General features: G+C 41.5%; 1 protein-coding gene across 1 annotated transcript in view; it reads right to left on the reverse strand.

Moving 5' to 3' along the window:
* Positions 1-21,086, reverse strand: part of LOC124260087 (receptor-type tyrosine-protein phosphatase T-like) — a 205,708-nt gene that overhangs the window by 90,771 nt on the left and 93,851 nt on the right. The window contains 6 exon segments of the mRNA XM_046694336.1: positions 1,388-1,479; positions 2,427-2,759; positions 6,393-6,683; positions 7,475-7,621; positions 12,642-12,779; positions 15,755-16,000. Coding sequence (XP_046550292.1) covers positions 1,388-1,479; positions 2,427-2,759; positions 6,393-6,683; positions 7,475-7,621; positions 12,642-12,779; positions 15,755-16,000 — 1,247 coding nt within the window.

Raw genomic sequence — 21,086 nt, forward strand, 5'->3', positions numbered from 1 at the left:
CCCCTTAATGAATTTATTATTGATACTTCCATGCTCACCGTCAGTCAAACAACGAAATTAAATCATTGCCACTCTGAGAGAATGGAAATGGAATGGAACCCATCTGGTACTGTGCGAAGGCTCAGAATGCCACCTGCAGATCAATTGTGCATGCTGGGAGACAACGTTTATCAAATCTAAACATGGCAATTAGTTAATGTGATGAAATCGTTACTGTCTTCAATAGCAGGACGCGGATGTAGCCACAGGGCTACGTATACATCATTTTAATTATTTTTTATAATTATTTCAGTTGAATCACGTCTTCATGTGAAACCAGGATACGGTTGATTGCAGTAAAAAGCTAGACTAGGAGTTAATGTACTGGAGAAACGTGTTACAGGTTCCAACATGTAGTGATGCGCTAAGTGATGGAGTTTGTGAGTTTAGTCTAGGCTTCTTTTGGCAATATTCCAGCTACATCACTGCGAAGGGGCGCCGGATGTGGGCTCCACATTACGTACCCATCAAGGGAAACGAACCCATGCCTTGGGATGACGAACCCGCACCTTAACCACTAAGCTATCTTATAGCCGTTCGGGTGTGCACCCGTGAAGAACCGGGTTAGAATTTGTGTTCATCAATGCATGCTTGTCGTAAGTAGCGACAGGCTCGCTGACTCGTGACTGTATCCCAATTGCATCGATCGATGCTCATGATGTCAATCACTGGATTGTCTGGTCCATGCTCGATTATTTACAGACCTCCGTCATATAGCAGGAATATTGCTGAGTGCGGCGTTAAACAAACAAAGAAATACGAATGGTCACAAGATATGGGCTCCACATTATGTACCCATGTGTGGGGAAAAGAACCCACGCCTATTGATGAGGAGTCTGCACCTTAACCACTAGTAGCCTGTGTGGGGGATGTGGGAGAGATAATTAGGATCTACCAGTATGTTATGTACACTATAACTGAATACACACACAACAGATAGGGACAGTCCAGGTGAGGTCTTAATGTGACTGTGCTTGACCAATGGTCATGAAAATAGAAGAATATTTAAAGGTTTTTCAAAACTAATATAAACTTTAATACACAAGTTGCCTGAGCCTAATACATTATGAAATTTGTTTCTATCCCTACCAAATGTTGATAAGTATAAATGAATGTAACATTACTCCTCGTCACAGCCCTCCCAATTCTCCTTCCCTGATGATCCATATTATACATGTTCACAAAAATCAATGATTTACAAGACCCACCCAAGACTATGTTTCATATTGACGACCCTTCCCTGACTCCTAATTGACAAGACATGAAATCTCTACGTCATCTCGTTGATGAAATATCAATACCTCATTACTGAGGTGATGTACATTCGTATAGATTTCTGTATACTTACAATCCATTTGACTGTGATGACGGTTTTAGGAACTGTGTCGTTCACCTGAACGAGTGTCTTCACTTCCTGCAGCGTTGGCCCAAGGCGGGGCGCTGGAAAGTTGAGAGAACATCAATGTCACAATTATCATCATCAGTTTTGACAGAATATATGTATATTTCAGAGACAGTAACTTGATGACATCCCTCTTAATGGCCATTGTATTGGTTGGTTGGTTGTTTAACGCCACACTCAGCAATATTCCAGTTATATGGGCCCGGTCTGTAAATAACCGACAAGACAATCCAGTGATCAACATCATGAGCATCGATCTACGCAATTGGTATACGAAGGTCAACCAAGTCAGCGATCCTAACCACCCGATTCCGTTAATCGCCTCTTACGACAAGCATCGGTTGCTGAAGACCAATTCTATCCCGGATCTCCATGGGTAATGACTATTGGAAATATCCTGGACGTCACACCACGGTGTGGGAAGATTTGAGAATAGGAACTCATGGTCGCTGGGTGCTGGCCACTTTGGCAAAAGCCACGACCAAGGAGGGATATGGTGCTGATGGATCTAGAAACATCATAAAGGTGACCTGTGATTTGAACACAGATCACAGATTCCCGGCATGTCTACGGCCAACCCAAACCTCTTACGGTACATTGGAAGACTGGCTACCTACCCCAGTAATCTATTGAACTGACATTAATGACTGGAAAGTGGTCAATGGATGACGTCAAAAGTATTTTAGCACAAAAGAAGAGCGTGGGGAAATATATGTACCTATTTCACCCTTTCCCAGTTTGAAATTTTTCAGAGGCTTTCAAATTCAAACTGAACCTTGAAGCAGATCTAGCAAATGAAGCAAATCTGGATTTCCTCAGGTTCAGAGCTGACTCTTCCTTCTCATTGGGGTTCCTTTTCAATTGAAACGGAATTATTTGTTTTGATCAAGATTATATTCAGAGATTAAGTCTATGTAGGATTCTGTGACTTACCCCGCCCAGCAACACAACCAATATGACTGTACGACTCGCTGACCGCACCCACCTGCACATTTTGTGGTGACGTGTATTATCGGCCCGGGGGGTCCTTCTCCACCCTCCTCTTTGTTCCTCGTGACCACGTAGATGGCGTACTTGGTGTTGGGGGTGAGCTCGGTGATCGTGAAGGCACACATCTTCTCACAGAATGTATGGTAGACCAGCCCGGTCATCCTGTACATCTTCTCCGCCTTGGCCTTGACGTTGATGCTGTACCACAAGATGGGTCCGTCCCCTGTATCCCCTGTCTTGTCGTTCCACTTGTGCCACTGGATGGTGATGTTGGTGGCCGTCACTGACCCATCCCTCACCTGCGGAGCTCGACTCAGACGTGGAGGTTCTGTCAAACCAAGCATTTATTAAAAATTACTTTCTATCCCCCCGGCATGTAATGCGGGGGGATATAGTCGACGCCTCGTCCGTCTGTCCGTCCGTCCGTAATCATTTTGTTTCCAGGGCATAACTCCAAAACCGTTCAATATTTTCCAGCAAAAATTGGTAGATATATCAAACAGAACCTAAGGTGGTGCCTTTTGCTATTTACACACTTTAGTCATTTTTATTTTTCTCGGTTTTCATGGAAACGTTTTGGACTTAGTCTTAAAGGGGGGTGGGCTTCGTTTCCGGAGCATAAAAAAAGACTTGGTAGATATATCAAACAGAACCTTAAGTGGTGCCTTTTGCTATTTACAGATTTTTGGCATTTTCATTTTTCCTTAGTCCCAAAAGGGAGGGGTGGGTTTCGTTTCCGGAGCACAACTGGAAAACTTCTTAATATCTTTCAGCAAAACTTTGCAGATATGTGAGGCAGATGCCAAAGTGGTGCCTTTTGCTATTTGCAGATTTTTGTGATTTATTATTTTCTAGGGTTTCCATGGAAACGATTCGGACTTAGTCCCACAAGGGAGGGGTGGGCTTCGTTTCTGGTGCACAACTCGAAAAGCGTTCAGTATTTTTTAACAGAACTTGGCAGATAGATATATTAGGCAAATTTTGAAATGGTGCCTTTTGCTATTTACAAATTTTTGGCATTTATATTTCTCATGATTTCCATGGAAACGATTTGGACATAGTTTGAAAAAAAGTCAAGCTGGACTTTAAGTAACTGTCAGATGATTTGTTCTTTCAAAAATGTGGGGGCCGGGGGATATGTCATCTTCTTATGACTCTTGTTTAAACAGGTTCTCGTGGCGTATAACCTAAACCCAAGGTGACACAGGTTAAGTGTGTTTCTACAACTTTGAAAGTAACGGGTATGACGATGACTCCAAAAATCCCGTTCAGCTGATCCTGGTAGGAGTGAGTGAGTGAGTGAATTTAGTTTTACACCGCTTTTAGCAATATTCCAGCAATATCACGGCGGGGGACACCAGAAAATGGCTTCACACATTGTACCCATGTGGGGAATCGAACCCAGGTCTTCGGCGTGACGAGCGAACGCTTTAACCACTTGACTACCCCACCGCTCCTGATCCTGGTAGGACTAAGGGAAGCAACTCTACGTGAACATGTATTTCTTTTGGATATGACATGTACTACAGCTAATAATAAATATCCAATATACGTAAATTAGGGAAAGGTGTTTAACACTGTCGTCAACAACATATACACAAGTTGATCACTAACGCATATCTATGGTCGATAGACCGATACTTTCAAAGAAACTTCTGAACTACAACGAGAATTTCATTTTCATTACAAAAAAGGTCTGAAAATGGATATTTATAATATTTTCGACATAGCCATAAAACGTTCGGAATAATTTACTCCCGGAAAGGAGGCTGTTATTAATTCGCCATTTTCTCAACACTTGTTCGGAAGCACCGCAGAGGGCGCCGACACACACCAGCTAATTAATCTATGAGGACATATTGACTGAAGGGTCGAGTCGTGTGTCTGGACCCCGTCGCGGCTCAGACAGTGTGCTGAGGAGGTGTTTCTATCCCACAAACCGTTGATTTCAATACAAAAACATTCTCAGTCAGCAGGAGCTACATGGAATGCCCATTACAAGCTTAACCCACGAGGACTTACATGTCGCCTGAGAATCTTACAACCTGACGAGAGCTCGTTCTGCACTAAAACACCATTCTGTTTTTAGTAACCACTACATGTTTATTGTTTACAGAAGCCGGGCAAAACCATGATGTTTTCATAACCTGGCAATGCCCCGTTTCGTTTTATACAGACAGTCTTCTATTTTTATGCAACCCGGGAAGTGTTGTTGACAAAAACCGGACAAAACCATGACATTTATCCTGACGTTGATAGTGAAGACACAGGCATGATCTGTGACACCAAGACGCAAAGGTCAGTCTCGTTTGAAATGATCTTTTATCAATTAACACCGTCAAAGAGAAATCGACAACTAATGAAAGAAATCAATTGACACAAAATTGCACACGACCTTCATTTGGGCAAGATCAATGAGGATGTGCTGGACATGAGAAGATGACGATCACGGGATCAATTCAGCAACTGCTGCCAATGTGTGTACATCAATTAGGACCTCTAAGAGGATTTATTACATTCCGGTTTTCAAATGTCTTCTTTCCTTTCAACCCGGCACAGTTTGACGTAATGAATATTCAGAAATATATAACCTTTCCCCACATTATCCAGTTCTCAATACGTCCTGTTTATATTTTCCAAGATATCGAATAATGGAGACGTGATATTTACACAAATCTTTCAATTAGATATGAATCAATAAATCCCGGAGCGCTCTGTAAATATTTTTTCCTGAATAGTGCTGTAGGATTTTGCTTAATCTTTTCAAGAAAAATATCTGTTGCCAATTATTGCATAAAACTAACACCATCTTGATAAATTTAGAATCTAAACGCTCACCTGATGTCCTTGTATAAACTTGACGGGATCGTTAACCTTTGTCTTACAACACTAGCTTGTGGACTATTTCTAATACCTGGCTGTAAAGTTTAGATGCCTATGACATCAGTAAATATTATCCGCCAGGCAAATGGTGCCGTTATCATACAAAACCATATCACATTTCCGATATTTAATCAGACTTCGCTGAAAGTTTACGCTTCAAATTTAGAACCTGACGTGAAAAGAGATTTAATTCCTTATCGCACTTAAGGCATTTTCATTGAGCAAAAATATTCCATTTTAATCAAATTAATTCTATTCGTGTCGTTATTTTAAAAATCAATCATGGACAGAAACAAATCTACCGAGAAGATCTTCATCAACACAAACATCAATATGACGTCGACTGTGCTTCTATACCCAACTAGCTACAGCCTAGTGTCATGTGTTTCTTTATTGCCATTATTTATTCTATGTCACAGGAATCGATAAGATTAAGGGTATATCTGGATTACAGGATCGTCTTGGACAAATGTTTCTCAGAGAAATCTACAACGACGTTCTTTGATCTGACGGCCGTTCCTTAAGCATGGCCTGTCCCACGCAAATCAAGTATCAAGGAAACCCCAGCTTTATGGCAACACGTCGGGGACTTTGCACCAGAAATGTTTCACCAATCTCTTAATAAATGACCATCAGGTAGGATTATTTCAGAGGATGGCCAAAACGGTCATTCGCTTGCTAAGCCCCGTTGCTATGGGAACAGGTATCTACGAGATTACTTCAAAGAACGATTTGTAGTTTTCTATTATCAAATGTGTCACTCAGATCAGTGGGATTTACGAGAAGCCTCACATCATGACGAGTAATAAATCTGTCTCGGAGAAATATTTTTCCAGAATAAATTCGTTAGAATAAGGCCGGGAGACAACCCGCTACAATTGTGACTGATGTTAAACACATCCAAGGTAAAGGTCATCAAGTCAAACAAAATTTCGATTCATCAGGTTTTCGGTTCCCACGACCCTGTCCGCTCATACTGGGCAGTCACGACCACCTGAATTCTACAGGTCAGCTTCAATCGTTAAAAGCAATTATTAATTCCAATCCACCTATCCAAACGAAATCAAAAGGAGCTTACCGAAGACTTCAGCCAAGATGGTCATCGACGTAGACCCCGCTGTTGCTTGGACAAAACACGTATAGCGTTCACCGGTCATGACGTAATTGACCTTGAAGAGGTTGATCCTGGTGTAGAGATACTGATCCAGGGTTTTGGACTCCAAGAGGGTGATTCTCTTACTGGAGGGGCCCCTCAGCTGAATTTCACTCTCGAATGGGGTGGGGAAGGCAGCCACGGTGCAGTTAAAGACCGAGGGCTGTCCTGGATTCACGACCGTGTTCTCGAAGGCGACAATACGGGGAGCGGTTACTGGAAGTTAAATTGGGTTTTGGATGTCAAACACAGTGTGAATTTGGTTCAACGAATACAATGTTAGAATTTGTCCAAATGCACAAAACGGTTCAAATCTGGCTTGAAAATTATCAGTGTTCGAGGATGAAATCGATATATCTCAAAAACATGTAATTAAAAAAGTTTGTTTTAACTTGAATATTTTATAAATAGTTTCATTGACGAAACTTCGGTCCAAATCAGTTTCTTCACGAACATGTGCAAGCCAGATGTGAGTTAGATTTAAGAGTTAGTGTGCGGATACTAGCTATCATGCGTTATTGTTATTCAACATTCCGTGACTTAAAACGAAACATGGTTGAAGATGTCAGCAGCCGCCATATTGCTGAAACAAATGCGTCTACTATAAACAAAGCATGGTGCAATTAGGTGCACTAGTAGAAACCAAACGCATGCAGTTCCACCACAATCGTTTCAAGATACCAATTCCGGGTGATGAAAGTTGCAACAAGTTACCATTATGTCACACATTTCTCTATTGAAATTTTCTTAATTTGTTAAGATTTCTTTAAAAAATATTTTTAGATCTTACCTTTTTTACGATTAAAAAGTTAAAAAGACATTACACAAAATAGATTTTTCCAGAAATTTTGTGAAAAATAATATACAAAATGTTGAATTTGGTTTAGTAAAATCAAATGACATTCCAAAAGTCTAACGGAACAAAAACTAAAAATAACCCAATAGCTATAAGCCGGCGATTTTTAGCCACAACAACGAAATGTTAGAATGACATGTTCAGATATTACCTGGTTCGCAAAGCGGAGGGTTAAAATATCCCTTCTTGCATTTGCAACTGGACTTAGGTCCAGTGAAGCGATCACAGTCCTTTTTATTTTTACACTGGCATTCCTTGGCGCAGGCCCACCCATACCTGTTGGCGGGGCAAGGAGTAGCTGAAATATCAAACTCAGTCAATCAACACGCCACGTCAAACTAGTCATGCATTGTCATGCTGTGCCAAGGGGAGATAACTCTAAAGTGTCATACCCGTTTCCGGCATGGACCAAGTTCGCCTCCCTATAACCATTACTGTCAACCGTTACTGATGTAAAACACTAGGCATGCCCACATGTATGTTAAGTTGTAAAATAACCAACCCGAAAACATTGCAACAATAATGCTTTGATGTTTGATAAAGGTTTCAACCCCAAAACAATCAATACAACTGTTTTTGTATATTCAGCACTATTTCAGCTTCATTTCGTCAGCCTGCTTACGACGTCGGTTGTTTGAAAACAAACTAGGTGTCGATGGCATGAACACCGAACCATACCTTCGGGAACGATGTGTTATACTGGCGTTGAATTCCACGATGGTAACCCATCCAGGATGTGTCAACTTCCAGCAACTATTTTGACCACCGAATCCCCAGTTCTACTGAATGGAACCAAAGCAGCACCCACCCAAACTTTTTTGATGAAATGCATTAACCAGAGCGTAAACGTACAGTTGATAATGTACAACATAATTATCTTGTGGATATTCAAACACTTCTTCTAACCCTAGGTCATTTAAACGCAAATCAGAAGTGAAAATAGTTTAATTAAAATTTATTTCATGGCTAAACATATAGTTTTAATACTATTCCTTGAATGAAGACCATTCTAGGTAAAGCCAACTATTCTTGGAATTTACTCGTGTATATTCAGGTGTCTCAGATAGCAGGGATATCAGGCTGTGCTCTACGGGGAGGGTATGCAACTAATAGATGGTCTTCATTCAGCAATCAAAATCTTTACCTATCAATCATATTGTTCTTTAGCTTATTGAAAACTCAGTCAAGTGCGTTCATCATTAATACAGTTTGTGTACGTGCATACCAAAAACAGGTATCACATACTAAGAAATCAATCCGCGAGTCCTTATACTTGCAGGTGGAGATCGATCTTCGATAATCACATCAAATCACCTGCGCAATTCAAGCGAGTGAGGTCTATAGACCAAAAGTAGCTATGTCATATCTAGTGATTGATATTTTTGTGTGCTACTGTAATCATGTATACATAGTCATGGAACCGTGGGTTCTTAATTAAAGATTATTTAGTAAGTGGTTCGTGAGAATTGATTCACGGCTGTTTTCTTCTATTAGTTGTTTGATCGTACTTGACTGTGGCGTTGTATAGTTCGGTGAACCGACGGCGTTCGCTGGTAAAGCCGATCCTTGTACACATCATGCGGTGATAAGGGCTGAGTCACGCATGTATTTACGCAATGTATTCATGATGCACACGAAGAGTGATGGAGTGAGTCGTTTTATGTCGCCTACAGCATTATTCCAGCAATATCCCAGGCGGGGACACCAGAAATGGCCTTCTAACATGAGGGGATTCATACCTGGGTCTTCGTCGTGACGAGAGAACGCTTTGACCACTAGGCTGCCCCACCAGCCACCCCTACGAAGGAGGGGCGGTGCACGGGGCCAATCATCCTCACCATTGCTCTCTCTCTCTCTCTCTCTCTCTCTCTCTCTCTCTTTGGTCATTAAAGTCACTCTACGCGATGTAACTTCGACGTATATGCTCATTACTACCGGGTACCCGTCTGTTTTAGTTTGAGGAAGGTCAGAGAAAAGCTTCAATAACTGTCAGGGGCGAAGTGTTTCAGTAACCCATCCACACCTATCCTGAAATCAATGGACTAAGCATTATATATTGTATAGGACGCATCGGTTATAACCTGACGCCACGCTTGCTATATTACGGCGTTGTAGTAGATGGGTGCAACGATTTTGGAAAAATATTCACGGCATAAGGTTATCGGTGTCGGCGTATTTCTATCTGAATACCGATATAATTCATCACATGAAAGTGTATAATCTACTGTAGACATCTTTGTAAGATGGGATGAGGATACGTGCTCTTCCAAAACGTTCCAGAAAAATATCACCATAAACGAGATAACGACTATAATTGATGCATTATGACGTTAGAATCCACAATATTTCATATGCGGTGATGAGCGAGATAAACAGGGTTATATGGATATTGAGACTGACACTCCCCAGGGGTCTATATCCAATTATGGAATACGGATTGTCAATTGGCAATGATATCAGGCCTGTCAGAATATGCTTGTGTGTCCAGTTTTAGATGCCCATTCGGGTGATAATAATCGCTAAAAGTTCTTTGGGGCTTGTTTGTGTTAGTTTGTAGAAAGAAAAAAAAAGGCAGAAAATATAGACAAGTAGCCAAAATAGATTTGAATGAACAATAGATACACCAAAGAAAGAAAGTGAAACAATGAGGGAAAAGAAACAGTGAGAGAGTGAGAAGAAAGACAGAGAGGGAAGGAGAGAGATTTGCAAAAAAAATCATTAACGCAAAAAAATACAAAGTAAAAACTCAAAATATACTGAGAGAAACAAATAAAGGATCACAGGAAAATACACGCGTTCGTTTAATATTTTCCAGTTTTCATCACCAGCTCTGAATAGCTCTGTGGTGATGAAAATATTAAAGGACTGCTTGAATTTTCCTGTGATCCTTAAGTGTTTCTCTCAGTATATTAATCATAATGCACTTCCGTGTGCAAAATTGCAGTGTTCCATACATGCACATGGCATAGAAGGTGAATCGGCAACAGATGAACACGACAAAATCATTACAACCAGCATTACAATGTCACTGGTCCAAAGATAAAGGTGTGACTACATATCCCTTCATCGTATACAAAGACCCCAAAGAGTTACACAAATATAAGTATCGATAGGCGATTATACCATAACGACCCCTTTAACATATAGGAACAATTGCGACAGGTTTGTATACTCTTTATAGACTGGCAGGACCCTATCTCCTCAAGAACGATCTTCGCTATTGACCAACCCTCAAAGATAGATTAAAGCATAAATGGTTCAAGAAGGCAATCACGAGCTCCTAATCCGCCTCGGTTCCACTACTGCCACGCAAGCTGTAATTTCCTACGGGTGGCATTAGCGTCCCTCGCTTAATAGTGTGTATCTCTGACCAGAGAGATAGATCGTGATTCGGAGAACATGGCTTAATCAGAAACTTGCTTTCTTTACCATCTCAGAGACTGCGACTCGCGGAAGCATCCTGTAAGGAAAGTCTCTTCGAGGATTCATTACTGGTGTCACTCTTGCGTAGACTAAACTGATTGACTACTCTTTATCAGCCTTCACAAGGTCTCGACAGTTCAATTATTGCCGAACGGGACTGGAAGGATTCAATTTCTGTAAATTCAAATCCTGAAAAGGTTGCTTTTGTGAAAGGACAATTTTACTTTTGGTATCACGGCTGAGTAAATAGAATTATTCTTGTTCGGTAAATCTAAACAGTGGCACAATACAGTCTTTACAATGTGGTAGCTGTTGGATGGCTCGCACTGTGGAACTGTATATTCGCGAAAGGTCTGTTTTGGAATGGCTGGGGATTTCGCACTGTAGATCGATTGTTTTGTATCGCTGATTATATTTCATAAATACATTGATAGCCTTTACTAAATATTGATCCAGAATATCCTTGTATTAAAAACAATAATTTTGATAATTAAAGGTCAACTATTGGCTTGAAAATCGAAGAAAATTTGATTTGTCTTGAAGGGAAATTTTTACTGTGGCCTGGCATTTGCAGAAATTAACACAGAATTTCCCGAAACCAGATTTATGTAAGCCAGGATTCTGTCCAGCGCTGGTTATATTTAATCAAAGACGATCATTTTCAATCACATTGAACAGCCTTGGGAATTATCCTAATTATGACTCAATAGAAGTGGAGAGAATCGTAGTAATAATAACATTACAAGGAGTGATTTGTATCTTTACGAGCTTACGTCGGGGGTGAGTTAGAATGAAGTAGCCGATTCTCACACGTTTTGGTCGCTAATACTATGCTACAGCATGAGTTGGCTCCAATCAGAAGGACTATCTCATAATTTAGTCTTATCTGTGGCACCGTGTCAAGACGCCTTGTAATCAACCAGTGTTTTATTGCACTGCCCAATATAACTGGCGAGTCTCCTCGCCTGCAGCGGTCAAAGTAAACCATTCGTTTTGTCCTCTGAAAATATTCAGATTTAATTTTGCAAATGATGTTCAAATCAGGACCAGTGGCACAAGTGGTACTGCTATTTGTTCTTTGATTTAAATCTCTCCTATCATTTCTAGGAAACACGCTACAAATTGCGATTTTTTGCTTGAAATTTTCTCGAGACTTCTGTAATCTTCGATGATTTAGAGTCAAGCTGTTGTCCTTTTTCATCATTGTTCCGCGAATATCCCGTAAAGAAGACACTTTTTCGAGTAATTTTTCTGACATTTAAGTCAAACTAAATCAATCGATTTTCAATGTCTCTCCGTGGGCTTAAATTAACTGTTCCAAGGCGCTGGTATTTTTGGTAATCCTGTTAAGATTTTCGTAAATTCTTTACAGATGTTGAGAACCGGCTCTCACATTGATTCCAAAGTTGTTGTATTAGAATGAGATGTGTGCATGAAAACTTAACAAGGACAAGTGTTTTTTAAGGTTTGCAGGAAGCGACTCAATTATGATACTCGAGTTCCATTTTGTCAAATAACGAACGCCACGCGATATAAGCGACACATTCTCTGATGTGTTCATAAGGCCCAGATGTACCAATTCCCTTAAGAATACACGCACACCTTTAAGAACCAGAAGTGTCCGACAACTTATTTTCTTCTTAATTAAAGATAATTAAAATGTTAGAGATATATTTTATATAATTATGAACTAGTTAGTTAAGGTAATCGACAGAATTAACATATTGGTTTATTTCAAAGGATTTTGTCATATTAAAACCACAGGAATCTGTTTCAGATGTGAATCAATCTCTCGTCGTAACCTTTGAGAAGGTAGCGTAGAATAATTATAATGCAGAGTCGGGTTTCACAAATCCCTTTGCAAGAAGACGCAGGCAGTGCGTATGGTAACTTACGTGTTTGACAGTCGTAACCAGTCCATCCAGCAGCGCAGCCGCTCTTGCACATTCCCAGGATGCTATCGCAGTTCTCGGTGTACTCCTTACAGTGGCATTCCTTTCCGCAGTTGATGCCAAATCGGGCAGGGGGGCAATCTGAAGGAGCGGAAGCAAACTGATATTACGCTGCACTGAGTAGTACATGTATAATACTATGTAACGTGGCTGCACTCAGTAGTATAATACTGAGTAGCGTGGCTGCACTGAGTAGTATAATACTGCCTAAGGTCGCCCAGAGAGTAGTACACTTTATGACGTCTTTGTAGTAGTATGGTACTACACAACGTTGCGCTGTTGAGGTGACTTGAGGTGAGGTGAGGTGAGGTGAGGTGAAATTTGGTTTAACGTCGTGCTTGAGAATATTTCGCTCATATGACGAAGTGCATGCGTGTGTATGTGTATGTGCGCCTGCTTGTACTAGCCCAGACTTAAGCTGGTTTTATAGTGCTAGCCCACTGAGATACCATGCTGCAGTGAAGCATGAATACCCCACTCAGACACATTATACTGACTCCGAGACGACCAGTCCTTGTTGTACCCATTAATGCCGAGCGCCAGGCAGGGACCAACAAGTACGGTATCTTTTGGTATGACGCGGTCGCGGATCGAACCCGCGACCTTCCGCTCTCCGGGCGGACGATCTAACCACTACACCACGGAGGCGGTCCTGCGCTGTTGAGTGGTTTGGAGGCTGGATTGAGACAACCAGTGGTTGACAGTGTGAGTACCAATTAGGGTACCACATGGGTACAATGTGTGAAGCCCATTTCTGGTGAAGTCCATTTCTGGTGTCCCCCGCCGTGTTATTGCTGGAATATTGCTAAAAGCGGCGTAAAACCCAACTCACTCACTCACTCCAAGGCACAACCTCTGTAGACCAGTGGTTCATGGAAGTAACACCAATCCATAGTGACACACATTAATTTGGCTCTTACCATGAATATCAAGTGTCATCTCTGATCAGATGACGGGAACGAGAGATGGTTTTCCAACCTTGGTTGTCATGTTAAATGCTGCTAACACTACAATAATGTTTCAGCTGTATGACGGCGACCTGTAAATCATCGTGTCAGGACCAGACAATCCAATGATCGATATTGTGAACAAAAGTCCACACCGCTGGGGTACGATCACATGCTATGAACCAAGTCATCGAGCCTGACCACACGACCCATTACGTGAGTGAGTGAGCGAGTTTAAATTTACGTCGCACTCAGCAATCATCCAGCTATATGGCGGCGGTCTGTAAAAATGAGTCTGGACCAGACAATCCAGTGGTCAACAGCATGAGCGTCGATCTACGCAACTGGGATATAATGACATGTGTCAACCAAGTCAGCGAGCCTGACCACTGATCCAGTTAGTGGCCTCTTACGACTAGCATGGGTTACTGAAGATCAATTCTAATACGGATCTTCACGGCCCGATCCATTAAGCCCTATCATAGGACCAGCATCAGTTACTAGGGAGACATCCAAACCCGGCTTCTCACTCGTTATCTTCCATGTACATAAGAGTGTCTGAACCAGATAACGCAGTGTTAATTGCCCAGTCAACGACCAGTCTACGATAACATTTACCAGCCAGACCATTCAACAAGGCGATCGTTTTGTTAAGACCTAGACTAACATTTAGTCTCTGAAATAAACATATGTTACAGAAAACGAGTTTTAGATTAAAATATAATACAATAAAAAGGAGCCCACAGACTTTCTTCCAGAAACCGTCACAGAAACACATTCTAGACTTGCATGGGCTGCATTGGGTATATTTGTTTCAGGGTTTGTATGACAGACTAGTTTAGACAATTGTAAGTCCCATACTTTAGCACAGCATACGATCAACGCAGGGCTAAGATCACTCTGCGGATGTCAGTGCCCAGTCACATATCGCGTACAGATCGTACAGGTAAGACTGTCAATGGTGAGAGTCAGAAAGTCTGGATAAACGCTTGGACGTCTGTACGCCATTTTCCTAGTCTGTCTCACAGTCCCTGAACCACATTATTTTCCATACTGCCTAGCCCTCCCTGCAATGCTAAAGCGCTAAATGAAGCAAGTCTAGATTTCCTCAGGTTCTGAATCTCTGGTCTCCCAGGGGCTCCTTTTTAATTTAAAATAGGTTTATGTGTTACTATCAAAATTAAATACATATATACTCAGAGACTAGTAATTTTGTTTTGGTATCGTGACACACCACGGTCATACAGAGTCAATGTAACGTTTTCCGATGCATTGTCAGCTGACCTATAGCAAATGCCAAAAAGTCATGAAAGATCCAGATTTCAGTGGCGAACTAAAACGAAAAATCTGAACATCATTTTGTGTCAGAGTATCTCACACAACTATGGGTTCAGTCGGGAAGCCAGACTCCTGAGATTGTGGGTTCGAGTCCCTATTTCAAGGTTTGTTCGTCCCACAGTCTCGCTCGTGGATGTCACCAAGAGATAAAGAGAGCTGTATCGCTATTCGACATCAAGCTCAGATGTTATGATGTTACCGAAAAACTGCTCTAAATTCCACACAGTTTTTAAAAAAACAATATCCCAAAGCCCCAAAGCAAGTCTACAATAGTCTGGGAAATCTAGACTTCTTAAGTTTCGAAACTGCATTGTCTTTCCAAAACACCGTATTTCAAAAACAACAATTACATTTATCAATGTCCCTAAACCATGCTCTGCCCTTACTTTGGCGTCCCTCATGACTAGTTGCTTTCATGATGCATATACGATTTGAAATTCTGGGATCCTGAGCGTCACAGTATCATCCCAGCAACATCACCGTGAGGGACGCCAACAACGGTGGTATTGTACCAACATTTGGAATCGAACCCAGATCCAGCGTAATGAGCAAACACTTCAACCACATGGCTACCCGAAGCCTCCCTCATGATCAACACTGGCGAGACGATCGAACTCGCTGACCCCGTTACCATACAACAAAGATTGATGTTACCCTTATTTACACTGCAGATTAGGACGTTTTGCGTGACCAGCATAGCCTCTGAATACCCGCCAGGCACTGGTGTTAATAATTAGCTTGTTAACATTGCAGGAGGTTGTAGAAACTTACTACAGTTGTTGATGCTGCAGTATTGCCACCTGGCCCGCGGCTCCGTCGTGTAGCACCACGGTTGGGAGGAGTCGGCAGTGGTGCGGCAGTAGTTGTTGGGGAACACCCTGTCCGGGAAGTCCCTCTGTGTGTAGCTGTGTTTCTGGGGAACCTGTTGGTCCCATCTCTGGCACGTGTAGAGGTTGGTGGTCACAGCCTTTGTCCCCATGTAGTTTCTCTTCTGTCCATTATAGTAGCAATTGTTGGCTGTGAAGAACACATGGAGCCATGTAAATAGCAGTTCAACATTGACATTTTGGAATCGGTTGGCGATCGCAGAATTATGGATGGAAATTTATGTTAATGATCCATAAATGTCTGTTTCTCGTGAACAAATGAAAATGCCAAAGCAACAAAAACTGCAACAAAAACTACAACAACCGAAAGTAAAACGTTAATTTTTGTAAATGAACTATGGTTAAAACGAACTCAAAAGGACCATTTATTTTAGTTCGTTATAACCGTACTTCGATTAACGCATTTCTATTAACATATATCTCAAGTGACCAGGCACTAGAAGCATTTCGTGCTTGTCAGTTCGATATAAACGTAGTTTACTGGGTTTTTAACGTTTCACTTTCGTTTTTTTCTGGCTTTGGCATTTTCAAGTACTGTTATGGGGAATTACAATGATGTAATAATCTGAGTGGTGGGGGATACCAGTGGGGCAGAGTATCCCTACCTTTGGGGCGAACACCGGCCTAATCATTGCTAGATATTAACTACTTAACTTACAGATACAGATTTTACACACATGAACTGAAATAAACACTTGAGCATATAAATATGATATAACTTCAAAGCGTAAGTGTATGATACAACACGACATAAGGTTTACATGTACAGGGTTCACCATCTCTACATCTGATTTCATCACTGATTTTCAATCATCCAGTCGTATGATTTGCATCCCAAAATTACCTTTAACCTATATAGGAATGTGTTTCGTTGGATAACAGAATCTGGGTATCTTCTGACGACGGGGTTATATATCACACCTCATAACCTCAATGTTTTAATAATATCCAATACAATATACCTCATCACAATATGCACTTTTAAAGGGCTTTGTGTAGAAACTATTTTTAAACACGACGATCTCAACAGTCAACCCAGAACAGTACTTTTTATACTGTTCCGTTTTAACACAATTCCCACAATCCCTTGTGTGCCAAAAATAAAGACGCCAGTCAGAGTAATCTAATTCTTATCACTCTTTTCACCTCTTCCACTTAAAGAAACCCCACCAAGATATTTCAATACGCACCGTGAAGTAATGTGTTATGACAAGTTCACGGCAGGTGATGAAAACCTATTCCATGGCGTACAACGTGCGACTTCACATTATCTATTCAAGTCTGACGTTTGAATGCTACCTAATCTAGGAAGCCGAAACGAAGTTAAATCCAAAATGGAACTCACTTGAGTGTATTTAGACAGAAATGAATACAAGTCATGTAACATTCGCAACCCGGGGATCAATAACTCAGACGATGTGATCAATATTCGAATTTTCACGTCACCGAGAATAACTCACACGGAACAAAGGCCACTTTTCACTAACACCTTAACAATTGCATTAATATTTAGCATCTACTCGAACAGTTTAAACCCTCATTTAATGTAGGTCACAGGGCTCAAGGTTTCAATTAAGAAACAAGAAGCAACTGAATCTATTAGGGTTGTCTAAAAAATTAACGTAATGGCGCTGTTAAGAATCTATAATGTCTATTTTACTATTTGTTAACCTGTGTGCAGCTCCAAAATTCGAAATTCAGCGGATTCCAAAACAGTTCGACACAGTGCAGCTACCGTCAGTATAAAGTCCAAAGCTAGTCACAACGTTCGATATGTAATTGAAAGACATAGTTCTAAATCCTGAAGATAGTGACACAGTTCCAAAGTTTGAACACACGACACAGTTCCAAATTTTGAACACACGACAGTTCCAAATGTTGAACACACGACCCAGTTCCAAATTTTGAACACACGACACAGTTCCAAATTTTGAACATACAACACAGTTCCATATTCTGAAGCTGGCGATACAAGTTAAAAAACCTGAAGCTAGCAATATAGTTCGAAATCCTAACACTATAGACTCGGTTCGAAATCCTGAGCCCAGATACACAGTTCCAAAATACCGAAGCAAGCTACACAGTTCGAAACAGTGTTTGCCGTAAACCCTGAAAAGATGCAGTTCTTGGGGACCCAGAGCCATAAAAAAGTTGTGGGCCCTGATCAGAATGTGTAGGCCCTATATTTTAATATGGAAACAATACTCTTAGTTATTGGGTTTGAAAGAGAGACGTAAACCCTGAAACGAGCAACAGAGACGTAAACCCTGAAACGAGCAACAGAGGCGTAAATCCTAAAGAGAGCAACTGAGACGTAAATCCTAAAGCAAGCAACAGAGACGTAAACCCTGAAACGAGCAACAGAGACGTAAACCCTGAAACGAGCAACAGAGACGTAAATCCTAAAGCAAGCAACAGAGACGTATACCCTGAAGCGAGCAACAGAGGCGTAAATCCTAAAAAGAGCAACAGAGACGTAAACCCTGAAACGAGCAACAGAGACGTAAATCCCAAAGAGAGCAACAGAGACGTAAACCCTGAAACGAGCAAAAGACTCGTAAATCCTAAAGAGAGCAACAGAGACGTAAACCCTGAAATGAGCAACAGAGACGCAATAACCCTGTAGCGAGCAACAGAGACGTAAACCCTGAAACGAGCAAGCAGAGACTCGTAAATCCTAAAGAGAGCAACAGAGACGTATACCCTGAAATGAGCAACAGAGGCGTAAATCCTAAAGAGAGCAACAGAGACGTAAACCCTGAAATGAGCAACAGAGACGTAAATCCTAAAGAGAGCAACAGAGACGTAAACCCTGAAACGAGCAACAGAGACGTATACCCTGAAACGAGCAACAGAGACGTAAATCCTAAAGAGAGCAACAGAGACGTAAACCCTGAAACGAGCAACAGAGGCGTAAATCCTAAAGAGAGCAACAGAGACGTAAACCCTGAAACGAGCAACAGAGACGTAAACCCAGAGCGAGCAACAGAGACGTAAATCCAAAGCAGAGCAACAGGACGTAAAATCCTAAAGCAGGCAACAGAGACGTAAATCCTGGAAACGAGCAACAGAGACGTAAATCCTAAAGCAAGCAACAGAGGCGTAAATCCTAAAGCGAGCAACAGAGACGTATGCCCTGGGAGCGAGGCAACAGAGACGTAAATCCTAAAGAGAGCAACAGAGACGTAAACCCTGAAACAGGCAACAGAGGCGTAAATCCTAAAGAGGCAACAGAGACGTAAACCCTGAAACGAGCAAGCAGAGACGTAAATCCTAAAAGAGAGCAACAGAGACGTATACCCTGAAACGAGCAACAGAGGCGTAAATCCTAAAGAGAGCAACAGAGACGTAAACCCTGAAACGAGCAACAGAGACGTAAATCCTAAAGAGAGCAACAGAGACGTAAACCCTGAAACGAGCAACAGAGACGTAAATCCTAAAGCGAACAACAGAGACGTAAACCCTGAAACGAGCAACAGAGACGTAAATCCTAAAGAGCAAGCAACAGAGACGTAAAAGCGAGCAACAGAGGCGTAAATCCTAAAGAGAGCAACAGAGACGTATACCCTGAAACGAGCAGCAGAGGCGTAAACCTAAAGCGAGCAACAGAGACGTAAATCCTGAAAGCGGCAACAGAGACGTAAACCCTGGGAAGCAGAGCAACAGAGACGTAAACCCTGAAACGAGCGAGCAACAGAGACGTAAATCCTAAAGCGAGCAACAGAGACGTAAACCCTGGAAACGAGCAAAAGGCGAGCAACAGAGACGCAAAGAGACGTAAATCCTGAAACGAGCAACAGAGACGTAAATCCTAAAGCGAGCAACAGAGACGTAAACCCTGAAACGAGCAACAGAGGCGTAAATCCTAAAGAGAGCAACAGAGACGTAAACCCTGAAACGAGCAACAGAGACGTAAACCCTGAAACGAGCAACAGAGACGTAAATCCTAAAGAGAGCAACAGAGACGTATACCCTGAAACGAGCAACAGAGGCGTAAACCCTGAAACGAGCAACAGAGACGTAAATCCTAAAGCGAACAACAGAGACGTAAACCCTGAAACGAGCAACAGAGACGTAAATCCTAAAGCGAACAACAGAGACGTAAACCCTGAAACGAGCAACAGAGACGTAAATCCTAAAGCGAGCAACAGAGACGTAAACCCTGAAACGAGCAACAGAGACGTAAATCCTAAAGAGAGCAACAGAGACGTAAACCCTGAAACGAGCAACAGAGACGTAAATCCTAAAGAGAGCAACAGAGACGTAAACCCTGAAACGAGCAACAGAGACGTAAATCCTAAAGAGAGCAACAGAGACGTAAACCCTGAAACGAGCAACAGAGACGTAAATCCTAAAGAGAGCAACAGAGACGTATACCCTGAAACGAGCAACAGAGACGTAAACCCTGAAACGAGCAACAGAGGCGTAAATCCTAAAGTGAACAACAGAGACGTAAATCCAAAAGGGAGCAACAGAGACGTAAACCCTGAAACGTGCAACACAGACATAAATCCTAAAGTGAAAATCCTGAAGCAAGCAACAGAGACGTAAATCCTAAAGCGAGCAACAGAGACGTAAATCCTGAAGCGAGCAAAGGAGACACTAGTAGCAGCAAATCCCGACACTAGTGACACAGTTCGATAAGTCCTGCAGCAACCGAAACAGTTCGAAATCCTGACGCTAGCGACTTGCACGTAGTTACAAATGCTTTATCTCGATTAACTTCTTGTGTATTGTCTATTTGAGACAGGTGTATACCATCCCGTTAAAAAATCTAATAACTTTGATGTAGTTAAAATCGACAACAGCGTACTCCCCTTTCTAAATATATTATTACAATATTTTGTATCATCTATTACAACAAACGTAGAGTACCCACACTTAAAACTGATTGAAACTGCGTTTCGTCATAAATACTTGCAAAAAACTTCCTTTCTACACATTCTAAAAGAACCACTTAAACACTGAACGATGAAGATGATTTAAAAGAAAAATTAGCACAAAAAATCTGACATTTTCTATGTTGACACCTTCAATAATCTTTACCGGTTTTGACCATCCCCAAACCGTTTTAGCTTCATCCATCAAATACAAAATACCGTTTCCGCTAAAGTTGGATTACGTTCAGAATGCAGTGAAGAAAGTCCAAACATCGTACGATCATTTCCACAGGAACAAAACGTCATCTTTCTGGGTGTTATACTTCAAATAATTTA

Source organism: Haliotis rubra, unplaced genomic scaffold (assembly GCF_003918875.1).
Source record: "Haliotis rubra isolate DU_JTF1 unplaced genomic scaffold, ASM391887v1 Scf75, whole genome shotgun sequence".
Classification (NCBI taxonomy): Eukaryota; Metazoa; Mollusca; class Gastropoda; order Lepetellida; family Haliotidae; genus Haliotis; species Haliotis rubra.